Source organism: Ascidiella aspersa, chromosome 9 (assembly GCF_963924565.1).
Source record: "Ascidiella aspersa chromosome 9, kaAscAspe10.2, whole genome shotgun sequence".
NCBI lineage: Eukaryota > Metazoa > Chordata > Ascidiacea > Phlebobranchia > Ascidiidae > Ascidiella > Ascidiella aspersa.
The window spans coordinates 3,352,773-3,366,246 of record NC_139455.1 but is presented as its reverse complement, the minus strand read 5'-3'; the positions used below and the strand labels follow the sequence as shown (position 1 = coordinate 3,366,246).

Here is a 13,474-nt window from a genome sequence, read left to right as displayed (position 1 = left end):
TAAGGTCGACATTTATCTTGCAAGGGTCAAGGTGATGTTCAATATCACATATTCAGTGCAAGATTATAGTTCCAAAATTAGAAAACCCAAACGGTTAGAAATGATATAAAAAACAGTTAAATGTATTTTACACATATTTCATAACCTAAATTTTTGTGTTATATCTGTTTATTCTAGTTGTAAGGTTTACAAATACTTTAGAGTTTTATTTTGAAACCAACGGTTTAACTTTCCGGAAAAACAAATTTTGTTATCCAAGTGAAAATAGCGGAAATGTAAGGTTCGATTATGCAATGAGCGTTATCTGGTAATTTTCTGTATTTTTCCGATTCAAATATCTGATACTTTCTAAATGGACAACGGCCGTCTAAAGCGATCCCCATTATTTCATAAACGATCAAGTAACAGTTATTAATTAAAACTAGGCTTCACAAACGCGATGTTTGCTTTGCCGGAAAGATACTCCCGAAAATCACAATGATATATTTTCCTCTTCGTGCGCCCAACAACATTTTTTTTGTTAGTCATTTCTTTCGACTTTTTACTTGGCAATTTAAACATAAAAAACGTCAAACGCAAACAAAGTCATAGACGTGACCGATTTTGTACACAAGACTTCGAAATGACTTTTAATAAATGTAACGACGTTTCGATAACCTATACAGGAAATCTTCATCAGGACAATGTACATTTAATAAAAAATCTTTGCTGGAAGAACAACTTTGGAAATGTCAGACACAAAATCCAACAACTTGTTCTCAAAGTCTAGCACTGAGCTTGACTTTGAAAATTTCCGATTTTTTGTAATACTACGAAAATTTTCGTTTTGTTTTTGGTTTCAATCAAAAATTGCCTACCAAGATCATGGTTTGTGGCTTGCACGACCCTGATTCCATTGCTCAGCCTTCTGTTGTGCACCGAGTGGATTGCGATCGTGTAGCTGGTGTCTGGCACGAGGTTGTCCAAGGTCACATTCGTGTCCTCTCTGATCCGGACGCGCTGGGCATCGGGGTTGCCCACCACCCAGTAGTCGATGAGATACTCTGTGGCAACGGATAAAATGAAGCTTGTAATTTTGCCGTAAAGCCTATTTTACTGCAAAACAATGTTTTTTTTGTATCAATTGCGCAGTATTGCCTGGAACTTAAAATATATTTTCCAAGGTTTAAAAAAGCATTGTTTTTTAGGTTTACACATTCGAGTTCTTCATTTAGGGTAAAGCAAAAACGTTTTGGTGGAATTTCAGGAGGGCTTTAAAAATAAAAGGCTAAATGCATTAAAATACTAAAAAAATAAAAAATAAATAAACATTTTTGAAAGCGTAAAAATAAAAATACCAAAATTTTTACGCGAAAAAAAATAAGCAAAATTTTAGATTTTTTCAAGCCATTTAATAATTGAATTAACAAAAAATAATAATAATAAACACAAAAAGCAATTCGTCGTGCATCTCTTACCATGAACGTCAGAATCCGGTTGATCCCACATCACAGGGATGTTGTTCTCAGTGATCTCGCCAAACCTCACGTTTCTCACATCCGGGACGGTCGTCTCGAATCGTGTCGTCACCGGCGTCGTTGTGACGTAATCGATGTTTGACGTCACCGAGACCTCATAGGGGGTTCCCGGGCTCAAATGGCCAAGAGTCTGCGAGAATAAAACGTTCGGTATAAGGAAAGAATAGTTTAAATTTTATTAGTAATTTTGGATATGCTAAATGTAAATTCCTTATTTGGAGCATAATGGCTCGAGGTGAAAGTATGACGTAGTAAGAATATGAAAGCCCATACAGAAGTTGGTATTATTTCGAACGTTTCGAATAACTCATAAGATAATGGTTGTAGGTTGTAGTTAGACGTAGTAAGAATATCAAAGCCCATACAGAAGTTGGCAGCATTTTGAACGTTTCGAATAACTCTTTATTCATTTTCAACATAGAGAGATAGGGATAAAGAGTAATCTTTGTAAATGGCCGTATTTGTCTTATTCTTAACAGGATAATCAGTTGCACAAAATAGCGACAATTTGTGTTGAGTTCTCGACAAGAGAACTAGTGATGAGGAAGTCGTTACCGTTGGTCAGCAGCTTCAGAAGGAATAGATCACAGTTGTTGAACACAAATGTGTGTATCGTTCATTGAATGATGACATTGTACTGCAGATCCCCTTTAATGTGAAGTTGCTTGTACTAACAGAATGCAGCAAGCATTGGCGTATGGTTGTTTCTCGCCTCGCTCCCCTCTGAGCCTTTGTAGCTCAGTTGGTAGAGCGACGGTACCGGTATGGCCGGAGGTCGTGAGTTCGAACCTCACTTTAGGCTAGTTGTTTCTCTCGCCTCACATCATTGATCGACAGACTCGGCTAGTCTGCGATGGTTTGCAATGTACTATTGATAAGTAAGTCGTTATCGTTGATTAACAAGTGACTTTAGAAGGACTAGATTGTTGTACAGTCCACGTATGTGATTATATCTTTCGTACTATGGGTAACCGAGTAGCGAGTCAAGAAACAAGTTGGCTAGTTGTTTTTCCAGTCTGCCTTGATTGCATCATAGATCGACAGATTCGGTTTGTCTTCGAAGGCTTTACGTGTACTATTTGTAAATAAGGAAGACCTTACCGCAGTTGTTGTGTTGGCTGGGTACACAGTTGTAGTAGGCGGTTGGTTCGAGTCTTGTTTGCGGACCTTCACCGTGTAGCCGGTTACCAGCGAGTTGCCAGGTTCTGGTTGCCATGACAGCGTGACGCCATTCGGTGTCGTATCGTCGATGGTCAGGTCATGAGGGGCGTTCGCTCCTGTTGACGTCAGAGTTTAGAGTTTTTATTTTAATTTAAACCTGTTTCGGAGCTACTATGTAATGGCATTTCAGTATATGGTGTATTGTGGTGCGATCGTAAATTAAAACGATTACCTATAATCATCAAGATTTAAGCAATCCAAGATTCGTATTTTTGTAGGCGCCTTTACTTCTTCCATTACTAGTAATATTATGAAGCGCATTTTAAAAATTAGACAATAGGGTGTATCTTTATAGAATCCAAAACCATCGGCGTCAGGTTTTAGCCAGTCGATCACTGCTCCGCTGACGCGTATATAACAGCTCATGTTTTTAACTATGAGTCATGTTTTTAACTATGAGTTTTACTTGTTAAAAATTAAAAGTATTTCGACAACGGCTAGCTAAAATTGAAAACGCCCCAAGCAATTAATTTTTTTTTATCGATACCACCATAGGATCGGGCGAATACCGATAAAAAAATGTCAGACGTTTCGATGCTAAAAAAAATCCTTCACATGTTTTAGTTTCATCCATTTTGCTTGTTTGACAATAGTAATGACGTCATTTTGTATCGGATCGCGATATTTTTTGTCCAGAATATTCGGTATCGGAATAAATTTGTAGCATCGGACTTTCCTACAGCGAGCATAGACTTTAGTTTCAGTCGACCTGTAAATACCCAATTTCTACTGTTTTGCTTGTTGACGATGGTTATGACGTCATTGGTATCGTATCGGGTTGCGATAATTGTCCAGAATATCGGGTATCGGTATCGTAATTAGAGATAGACCGATAATTACCGGTTTACCGATAATATCGGCCGATATTTGCCTCCTACCGATATATCGATATCGGTAAATGTAGGCCGATACTTTGGCCGATATTTTAGTACGAAAATATGATATAATTTTTCCTGTACAACAAACAATTTACCCATTTTTTGAGGAAAAAAAATGGTGTATTGCATCACACCAAGTTAATATGCAAAACAATAGTTTAATAATTAATAAAGGTATATAAACGAAAACATTATTTGGATTTTATTTTGATAAATTCAAGTTTTTAACATTTCCTACGTAAATAAAAAATCGGTATCGAATATCGGTTGACAAAATTGTAAAAAATCGGGTATCGGGTATCGGTAAAGAAAAGTGATATCGGTCGATCTCTAATCGTAATACAATTTCTAGTATCGGTCTTTCCTACAGCGAGCATATACGGTTTAATTTTAATACCGACCTGTAAATACCCTCCCAGTAGCAGGCCTACTTTCCTGGTCTCCCCTCACAGCAGTGACCTCTACGTCGTAGTAGGTGTCGGGCTTCAGTTGGCTGAAGATGGCGTAGGAAGTTGGGATGTTGCTTGACACCACTCGGCTGCCGTCGCTGGTCAGTTTCAACAGGACTCTGTAATGTGCCAAGCTTCGGTAAGGAAAGGTTAACGGCTCACCATGAAAACTCAATAGATAAAAAGTTACTTTGCTTGCCAGCCGCATTTTAAGTTCAGTACAGTTTAATAAAGAGCCACTGTATTGAGGAGCATTTTTATTGCCTTTTGTGTCTCGTTGTACTGTGCGTGATGTTGAGCGTTGTTGCATTCACGATAAAATCATCCTGTATAGGCAGGTTTTTAATAACACACTGTTCAAATGTAATAAACGGTGATTGAAAACAAATCGAAAAGCAAAAATCTTCGGCTAAACCGACGTCATCGCAATAAAGATGTTTCGATACGCTCTTGAATAATCATCCATTACATCAATTAACGTCACTGAAATATATTCAAACCTCACCTGTAAAGGCTGGAACGCAATTCAGTCACATTAACTGATGATGATACAAGTGTGTATCGAAACTTCTTAAGATGATGTCGATTTAGTCGACCTTTTTGACTATAGTGCTTTTAAGCTACCTAGTTTGTTATAGGCAGCCCGAACGTCCGGTAAAATAAATAGGTATGTGAAGAGCTTCTTTCTGGTATACTTTGACTTGGGTTAAAATGAAATGTTTTCATTGGACAATTTTTCATATTGCGAACGTAAAGCAATTTGTTGGCTGGGCCGATATGTTATATTTTTTATTTGAGTTATTGCTCATAATCATACGAGTTTACCAATTTTAAAAGTTGAATGTTTTATTTATATGGCAAGGAATTGACTTGAAGTTGATTTGCTAGACTTGAGTAGGACTTGATTCTGATATTATTTGAAAAGAGCTAGTTATTTTACAAATGACTTCATTGGGACTTGAGTCATTTCATGACTTGTTTACAACACTGTTTAGTAGTATATACTCTATGCCTGGTAGCAACAGTATATTCAATAAACCCACTTGTTATAATCGACGTCGGTGTCGTCCGAAGGCACCCATCGTACACTGATGCTGGTCGGTGACACGCTGCTGAAACGAACTCTCGATGGAGCTCGTGGGAGAAGAGGAGAGGGAGTGGGCTCCTCCTCCTCGCTTGCAGGAGTGGCGAAGCGGAACACGGAGGAAACGCCGGCCTTTTTCTTCTCACTGCAACAAAAGAGAGGGGAGATTGCTTTAACCGAAATGTGCCTGAGTGAATTTGTTGAGGTCGGGAATCTTCGGTACAGGGTTCGATCCCCACTAGAACAACACACTGTGCAACCGTGGACTTTAAACTTAACGCTTTAATGGAAGATCGTGTTACCCTGACTTTTCATTTGCGAAGTGGCTAAGCTGTCGAGAATTTTAGGAACCGGGTTCGATTCCCGGCTGGAGGAACAAACTGTCTGGCCGGGAACTCTAATACTTGCTGTCATGGAATCTTGTGCTAACCTGACTTTGTATTTGTTAGGTGGCAAAGATGTCAAGTCGAGATTCTTCGGTACAGGGTTCGATTCCTTGAACGATCTGTGTGGCCGGGAACTTTAAACTTAATGATTTGAAGAAAGCTGGTTTTAATAGTTAGGCAGTTGAGCTCTCAGGCCAAAAGTCTTCGGTACTGGGCTCGATTCCCCGCCATGGCGATTTGCGACGCTTATCGGTTAATTTGGCAAAATCTGTAAGCTAGTGTCAAGCAAAAACAATTTAAGAAAACAAGTGCGATCCTGGACTAAGACAAAATGTAAATTTTAGGCCTGAGTATCAAATAACGTGGCCTGAAAATAAAAAAGATAATATGCCACGTCAAAGTTATAATTTCTGCAATAAGGATTTCGATTTCCGGGTAAAAAAAAGTTTAAGAACTCCTTGTATAGCCTATCGTTTCATATCTGAAAAACACGAAAAATCAACCTTAAAAATCTAACAATTTAATTTAGAGAGCCACTTACTCTGTGACCTTGTCTTCGTAGGTGGGGGCGATGTCGACCTCGTAGGGGGTCTGGGGGGTCAGGTGGGTGAGGGTATGACCCGTGACGTCAGGATTCAAATGCACCTCCTCCCAATCGGCTTGGCTACCGACAGGTCTAAAGACAAATAAATTGGCTACAAGCACGTTTTCAACATGCATGAAATCAGGGTTATATATGATTAGTGTGTCGTCGATATTTTTGGGACGTTACTTCATAGAATAGTGTTTCTCCACCCATGTGCCGAGGCCAAAAATAGGATATGATTGAGTACTAATGAATTCCAGCATAAACATACAACCTATAGCACCAACAGTTTAAACCCACTCTTCACCCGCAGATCTGCGAACCAGCTTGTCTGCTCTCGCCACACTCGCCCTACGCAACCCTTCGCACTGTGACGTAATAATGAGCAAACGCGCGGTGCCATTGATTACGCAAGCAATGGGGAACCACGCCGTTTGATTTACTTGGTTCGCGTGAAATAGCTTTTTATGAAATAGTTTTGTGTAATTAGTTTTTTGAGATTGACTCTCACCTGTATTTGATCGTGTATCCGTCAATGGGCGAGTCTGGCTCTTCCCAGGTTAGAGTCACACTGGTTGGCGTAACGTCGGGTGCCCCGATGTGCTTCGGCTTGTCAGCTTTGGTCGTGAAATCTTTTTTGGCGATCTGAAAGAAAATAGTGTTTTTAATTGCTTGTAAAAAATACAAACAGGCATGAAAAGATCGGACAAGTCTGTTTAGTATACGGTCCATATGAGGTATGAGGTCTTGAGTTGCAACCTCACTACAGGTCAGTTGTTTTTCTAACCTGCCTTGCTTGCATCACTGATCGAACGATTATGTCTGCGAGGAATTTCAGTGTAATGTTTAGGAATTCCGGTAAGACTAGGAAAACTTAAAAAAGTGTGACGTGTGTACTGAAATCAGGGCGACTTGAGAAAAGCCAAATTGCAGATATGCGTATAAGTATTATTTGTGCAAAAAATGTTATTTAGGTTTGCTGTAACCAATTTGTTGGAGTTTTTATCTAACGATGGTTTATCCTACAGGAACTAATTCAATTAACAGTGCGGTGATCTTTAACTTTGTGGCTTAAGCCACCATTCAAGAAAGATAAATAGTTTGCAGCCACCTGTGAACATTGTAGGTAAATATCCTTTATTCCAGTGCACGTACACGATATTTGTATTAATAGGCGTATCAAAGAGCACAATTCGTCTTAAATAAACCAACAGTTATCTGGGCACCATTAAACATGAGATACGACACCCCGGTTGGAAAGCACTACTTGGGACTTTAGTAAACGCATATTTCAAGCGGTAATGACTAAAAAGACATACGTTCTCATTATACATTGAATTGTATCAAGATACACCAAGATTTGTATCAAGATACACCAATAAGCAATTTATTGGCATACCGGTTAAGAATCACTTCCCTAAGAGTTTGGCGAGCAAATAGTTTTCAAACACAAGTTTCCTAAACCAACTGCGACTCAAAGTTCGACACAAAAGTTTTCATATACTTCCCATACCTCTGTTCCGTTCTTGTGCAGTGCCTTGACTTTGTAGCGGTGTCCGGGCTTCAGGTTGGTCAGTGGATAGCTGGTGGCACTGCCCGGCATCAGCAGGGGATTCCCCACTATTCCTTCTTCGTCTTCAATACGCAGGATCCAGCCTTGAACGGGAGAAAGTAATGTTTTAAAGAAGATAGTTGTTGTTTAATTGGAGTTGCAATGGCCCGCAGTGAAATTAAAAGTTTAAACAAAGAGATTAAGATTGTCTCTAAAAAGTTGTAGAGAAAATGTTACCTATTAAAATATATATTTTGAGACGTGGACGACACCATTGCTGATTTTGCCTCGATGAAAGGGAAATGCCGTGAAATATAACGGAATGAAAAGTTATTGAGTAAGAATGAAAATTTCTTGAGTATGCATTACGGCCGAAATACATGACTTGGTTGAACTACATTTAAATGAAGATGGGGAAAATAATAGTTGGAAAAGCTGGAATGTTTTAATTTAATGACTTGACTTGTGCAGTGTTTTGGGCAAATTTTCGACGTAAATAAGTTTACTTTCCCGATTTGTTGTTTTTCCGGATAATTAAACTGCAAAACATTGCTTGAAAGTGGTGAATTTATTACTCAAAAAATTTGGCTTTTTATGGCAAAGATTTGACTTGACTAATGACTTTAATTGCGACTTATTTTTTTGTAAACATGTTTGAAAAAAAAACTATAAAGAATACTAACTGATAAATACACACCTGTTTCTGGCACGACATGATCGTCGATCACAATGTAGGCATCCATATCCGTGACGTCATCAACCTCCAGTGGTGATCCGATGATGTCATCTTCTTCTGCAACCACGAACACAAGCTTGGTTTTATTGCAAGTGTAACGAAAAGCCAATGGTGTATGTTTATCTTGGGTTATGGCCGTATTTATCTTATTCAAAAACTGAAAACAAGTTGCACTGTTGACATATTGTAGAGATCGTCAACTTAACCAAACAATTTTCAATAGTGACACTTGTTTTCAGTTTTAGTGTATATTTGTTTCCCCCGTTGAAGTCAACAAATCGTAGCAAATATCGTGTATCAACAATTTAAGTTTGGCAACACTTTTAACTCCGAAATAAACTGTCAGTGCTTTTTTTGTTTGAATCCTAAAGTCCTCAACAAACTCGTGTTTTATTTGATATGGTGGCAACTACAATATGTAGCAAAAACATATAGCAATCATCAAGTTTGGCCACAATTTTACCTACCAAACAAACTATCAATGGTCTATTGTTTAATACCTGAAGTTTGCAACAAACTCCTTTTTTGTTGATACAGATGCATTGTAGACTGTTAAATCAAAACAGGTTGAATAAATGAGAATTATGGCGTTTGAAAAAATCAGTTCAAACAACTTTGCATTTTATTAAGTTTAACAGATTCCGGTCAAACAAAAGGTGCGTTTTTTCTTATAACAACGGTAATTTAGAAATCTGGGATTTTAACAGCTAAAATTTCGCTAGAATTTTAAGTTAGAATGTCTCTGGGTAAACAGCTTTATATTGGTTGCCTCGCAATCATAGTTTCGTAATACACACAGACACAGTGTTGTAATGACTTAAGTCAACGATAACTTGACTTAAGTGCACTGAAGTCATTGCTATTAAATTACTTGACTTGACTTCAGTCGTTCTGGTAAAATTAGTTGACTTGGACTTAAGTCATTGAGTCAAACGACTTGCGTTTAAAACAAGTGTTTTCATTTAACCTTATTTTATGAATTTGAGCTTTTTATCTTAAGTTTTGCTCTTGAATCAATTAGAATGCTACATTTTTGGGGGGGCATTTTAAGTTGGCTTATTGCTCATAATCGTGTGGGTTTACTAATTTTAATGGTTTATTGTTTTATTTTGATATTACTAATTTGACTTGGAGATGACTAAGATGACTTATAGACTGGAAAATAACTCGTTAATTTTTGAAGATATAACTTGAACTTAAGTTATATCACAAATACCTTGACTGGGACTTAAGTCATTTCAAAATGCTACACACACACACACACACAAACACAAATGGTGCGTCTATCGCAAAACTTCTCAGGTATACAAGTGACTTGTTCACTTGGTCATACCGTCGACTTATCGCTATACGTATGACGTACTTGGGGTTTTCACCACAATCGTTACTTCGGTCGGGAGCGATTCTATCGTCTTGCCGATGGTGGTTACCCTCACCCGATACTGGTAGTCGTCGGGCGAGAGGGGCATGACGTATTGCGTGACGTCAGGAGAGAAAATGCGCGTTCGCCATCTTTGGTCGGGCTGCAGAAAGCAGAAAAAAAAGAAATCGTTTTTAAAACAGAATTTTATTTTACAGTAATAAATTACGGAAAGACGTTTTTTCGTTTTTTAAAAAAAACTTTTCGAATTTTTTTTTTCGTTTTAAAAAAAAATAAACTATTTGAATTTATTTTTGTTTAAAAAAAAAAAAGTGTTTCGATTTTGTTTTTCGTTTTCAAAAAAATACCGTTTCTAACATACTTCTAACTATCTAACGTCTAACTGCCACGAATCTATTAGCCTTTAAAGCAAGGATTTTTCCTTTTAAATTTCAGTTTTTTGATGGTAGGTTTGTTGTGTACGTTCAAGCATGCTGCATACCATGATATAAATACTCCAAAACCGCAAATCGGATCCGGTATTTAGGGCTCTTACTCTAAATATGTCACGTTTTCACGTTTACAATTTCTTTTTGAAGTTTAGTCTGTTCCTAACTTTATCAAAGTTTACGTTTTTCGTGCATGTCAAAGCCAATACATAAGCAGGCGACATTTTTTAACGCTTCCAATAAATATTTTTTTAATTTTAAAGTTAGCTACCCATGCTTTACGCATAACTATCTAAAATTGGAACATTTGTAAAACGATGGATATACACATTTTCTTGTTTTTTATAAACTGCCGCTGATCTATTAGCCTGAAAGCAAGGACTTTTCCTTTCAAAGTTTTATGTTAGTAGGTTTTTGTGTAGGAAAACGTTCAAGCATGCTGCATAGCGTAAAACAAATACTGAAAAAAAAAATAGAAAATCAAACTAAACGAAAAAATACCGCCGTATCGTAAGCCGAGTTTTATAAATTTTTAAGCGGCAAAGGATTTGATATTCAGAGCCCTTTCTCCAAACAGGTCATTTTTTTCACGTTTACAATAACTCTTAGAAGTATAGTCCGTTCCTAACTTTCTTTTTTCCATATTTAAAATACGATATGTTTTGCCAATGATTGATTTTATTAGCAACGCAGAAAGTTAAAGAATTAAAATTAAAAATCTATCATTTGTTTCAGCTATTTTCCATTTGGGCGTATTTCCCATGTTTATCAAGTATATAATTTTGTCATTTTAAAAAACTAATATGTTTTGCCAACAAGTCATATAATATTAATCAGTAACACAGAAAGTTTAAAAATTGAATTCAGAAGTTTAGTATTTGTTTTAGCATTTTCTACTTTGGAGCGTATTTCCAACCTTCTTGTATTCCAACCGTGTTCCGGTGATATTGCCTTCGGGGTTTTCCCAAGTGATCACAATGCGATCGTCTTGGGGGATTGCCCGAACATTGGTGGGTGAATCAAGCTGAAAAGAAAACGAATTGTTAGTTGGATGTCAAATATGTTTAATAAGGACGTTTTGTTAGCGTTTTTTTTTACATACTATCTTATCAGTTGTAAAATTGTTCTTCCAGCAAATTATAAGTGAACCAAAGATTTGATAACCTTAACAGGAAATCTTCACCAGGACAATGATATTGCAATTGAGCAAAATGAATATACTGTTGCTGCCTGGCATTGTATTAACAGGAAAATTGTTCTCCTCGCAAATATTTTGTTTTAATAAATGTACCGACGTTTTGGTAACCCTAACAGGAAATCTTCATCACCGAATGATATTGCAACTGGGCGAAAAAACATGACTGGTATATATGTAAAAAAAATCATGACTGAATAACATGACTGCTATAAAAAACATAATTGCGAAATACGCTTTTTCTCCCAGTTGCAATATCATTACCCTGATGAAGATTTCCTGTTAAGGGTATCAAAATCAGTACATTAAGTAAAAATAATGTTGGTAGAACAATTTTACAATAATGCAATGCCTGGCAGCAACAGTATATTCATTCATTCTATCTTGTGTTTTCCAAGTACGGGAGTCTGACAAGCGTGTTTATGATTTGCAAAAAAGCGGAAATATTTTCAAAACCGAAAAGACGACGGTAGCACTTTACGAACACTTTATTAATTTGCATACGAAAGGGGAATCACCTCGCTGATGAACGTTGCTTCGGTGGGGGGTGATTGCTGGCCCCCTCTAGTGGTATAAACGCGCACTTGGTATTCGGTTCCAGGAACCAGGTCTGGCAGGTTGGCCTCGGTGGCCGTGCTTGGAAGTTGGACGGTCTGGAAAGGAGTTAGGCAAAATTTTGTATTATAACCACGATAATTTAAGCATTGAAAAAATTTGGGAGGTGGGTTGGGTCAAGTATTATTATTTAAAAATACCGCTCAACCCACCCAAACACTAACCTGCACCCTAACCCTCGGAAACAATATGAAAACATGTGTAAATAAGCATAAAATATATCGTTAAAATTTGCTATTGAAGTAAGTAGATATTGAGAGATTCAGGCGCAAAGGCGATTTTTTTATTATAGCTCAATTTTCTAACTAAATTTAAAATCGTTATTTCCTTAGCTTTTAAACCAGTATCTTCAGCTTTTTTGATTTCAGTTGTTTCACATGTTTTCTAGAAACCAATCACGACTTTTGTTTACGAGTTTAAAGGTTTTTTTCTGTCAATACCTAGAAGATAGTGTAATTGTTTGACTTGGTAGCTCTGCCTTTCAAGTGTTTTATTTGAAAAATAAGGATCTCTAGTTTGCGTTCCGCCCTGCTGTAAGTTGTTGTTGTAATCCAACAAACTAGGGCGCTGGTCCTTTTGGCTTTGCAATTTATTATTATAGCTCTTATTATTAAAGGAAAGCAATATCTTTCAAATCAAAGAGTTTGCTTGAATGCGAATGGTTAAGGTTTTTAAAGTACATCAGGTAATTGGGATTAAACGAAGAACAAAACTTAGAAACCCAAAATCAATTTGTTTCGATGTTAGGATCATTATTTTAGGAGAATCATCAGTATTTTGAATCAGTAAAATGCAACAGTTAAATCTTGATTTTTGAGGGGACGAATCTGTTAGTCGCGTGCTTAACTCGGTTTTAAATCTTGCTTACAGAAGAAATGTGTTGGTCGCGTTTTTAACTCTATACAGCTGTATTTACTCCAAATTACGACACAAGAAATCCGTAAATCCTCCTAACCTTGGGAACTCCGTGTCGGTTAAAGGTGGGCTCGTACTCGACGATAAACCCGTCGATGTCCTCGTCAACCACCGGGTTCCACCTCACGTCAGCATCCTTTACTCCTCTTCGGTCCACAACCAGGCCTCGGGGTCCCTCTAGCGGCTGCGGTTCACTCGTCGTCATTTCCCTAGGGGCGGGCTCGAGCGGTTGAGGCGCACTGCTTGCAGGTCGACTTAGAATGGTCGGCATTGAAGGCCTTATGATGGGAGCTGGTGCCGTTGTTGACTCTATTACTTGCTGTGACGTTGTTACCATTGTAGAGGGTTGCTGTTGCTGTGGAGCTGCTGTTGTCTCCTCGACAGGAACGGGCTCGTATTGGCGCGATGGCTGTAAGAAGGAACATTGACAAAAGGGTGTTGATAAGTTTTGTTGAGCGTTATAATGAGATCGTGTGAAAACAATCAGAATTCCAATTAAAGAATTAAATACGTAAAAAAACGATTGAGATA

At 37.7% G+C, this 13,474-nt stretch overlaps 1 protein-coding gene across 3 annotated transcripts in view; it reads right to left on the bottom strand.

The window, feature by feature from the left end:
• Positions 1-13,474, bottom strand: part of LOC146131918 (tenascin-X-like) — an 88,318-nt gene that overhangs the window by 29,449 nt on the left and 45,395 nt on the right. For all 3 annotated transcript variants that reach the window (XM_083397489.1, XM_083397491.1, XM_083397490.1), the window contains 13 exons: positions 12,984-13,352; positions 11,932-12,066; positions 11,135-11,242; positions 9,773-9,932; positions 8,371-8,466; positions 7,635-7,777; positions 6,633-6,766; positions 6,077-6,211; positions 5,109-5,294; positions 4,018-4,184; positions 2,619-2,794; positions 1,458-1,647; positions 858-1,043 (listed from right to left, as the gene is read on the bottom strand). In XM_083397489.1, the coding sequence (XP_083253615.1) occupies positions 858-1,043; positions 1,458-1,647; positions 2,619-2,794; positions 4,018-4,184; positions 5,109-5,294; positions 6,077-6,211; positions 6,633-6,766; positions 7,635-7,777; positions 8,371-8,466; positions 9,773-9,932; positions 11,135-11,242; positions 11,932-12,066; positions 12,984-13,352 (2,185 nt within the window). The remainder of the gene's footprint in view (positions 1-857; positions 1,044-1,457; positions 1,648-2,618; positions 2,795-4,017; positions 4,185-5,108; positions 5,295-6,076; positions 6,212-6,632; positions 6,767-7,634; positions 7,778-8,370; positions 8,467-9,772; positions 9,933-11,134; positions 11,243-11,931; positions 12,067-12,983; positions 13,353-13,474) is intronic.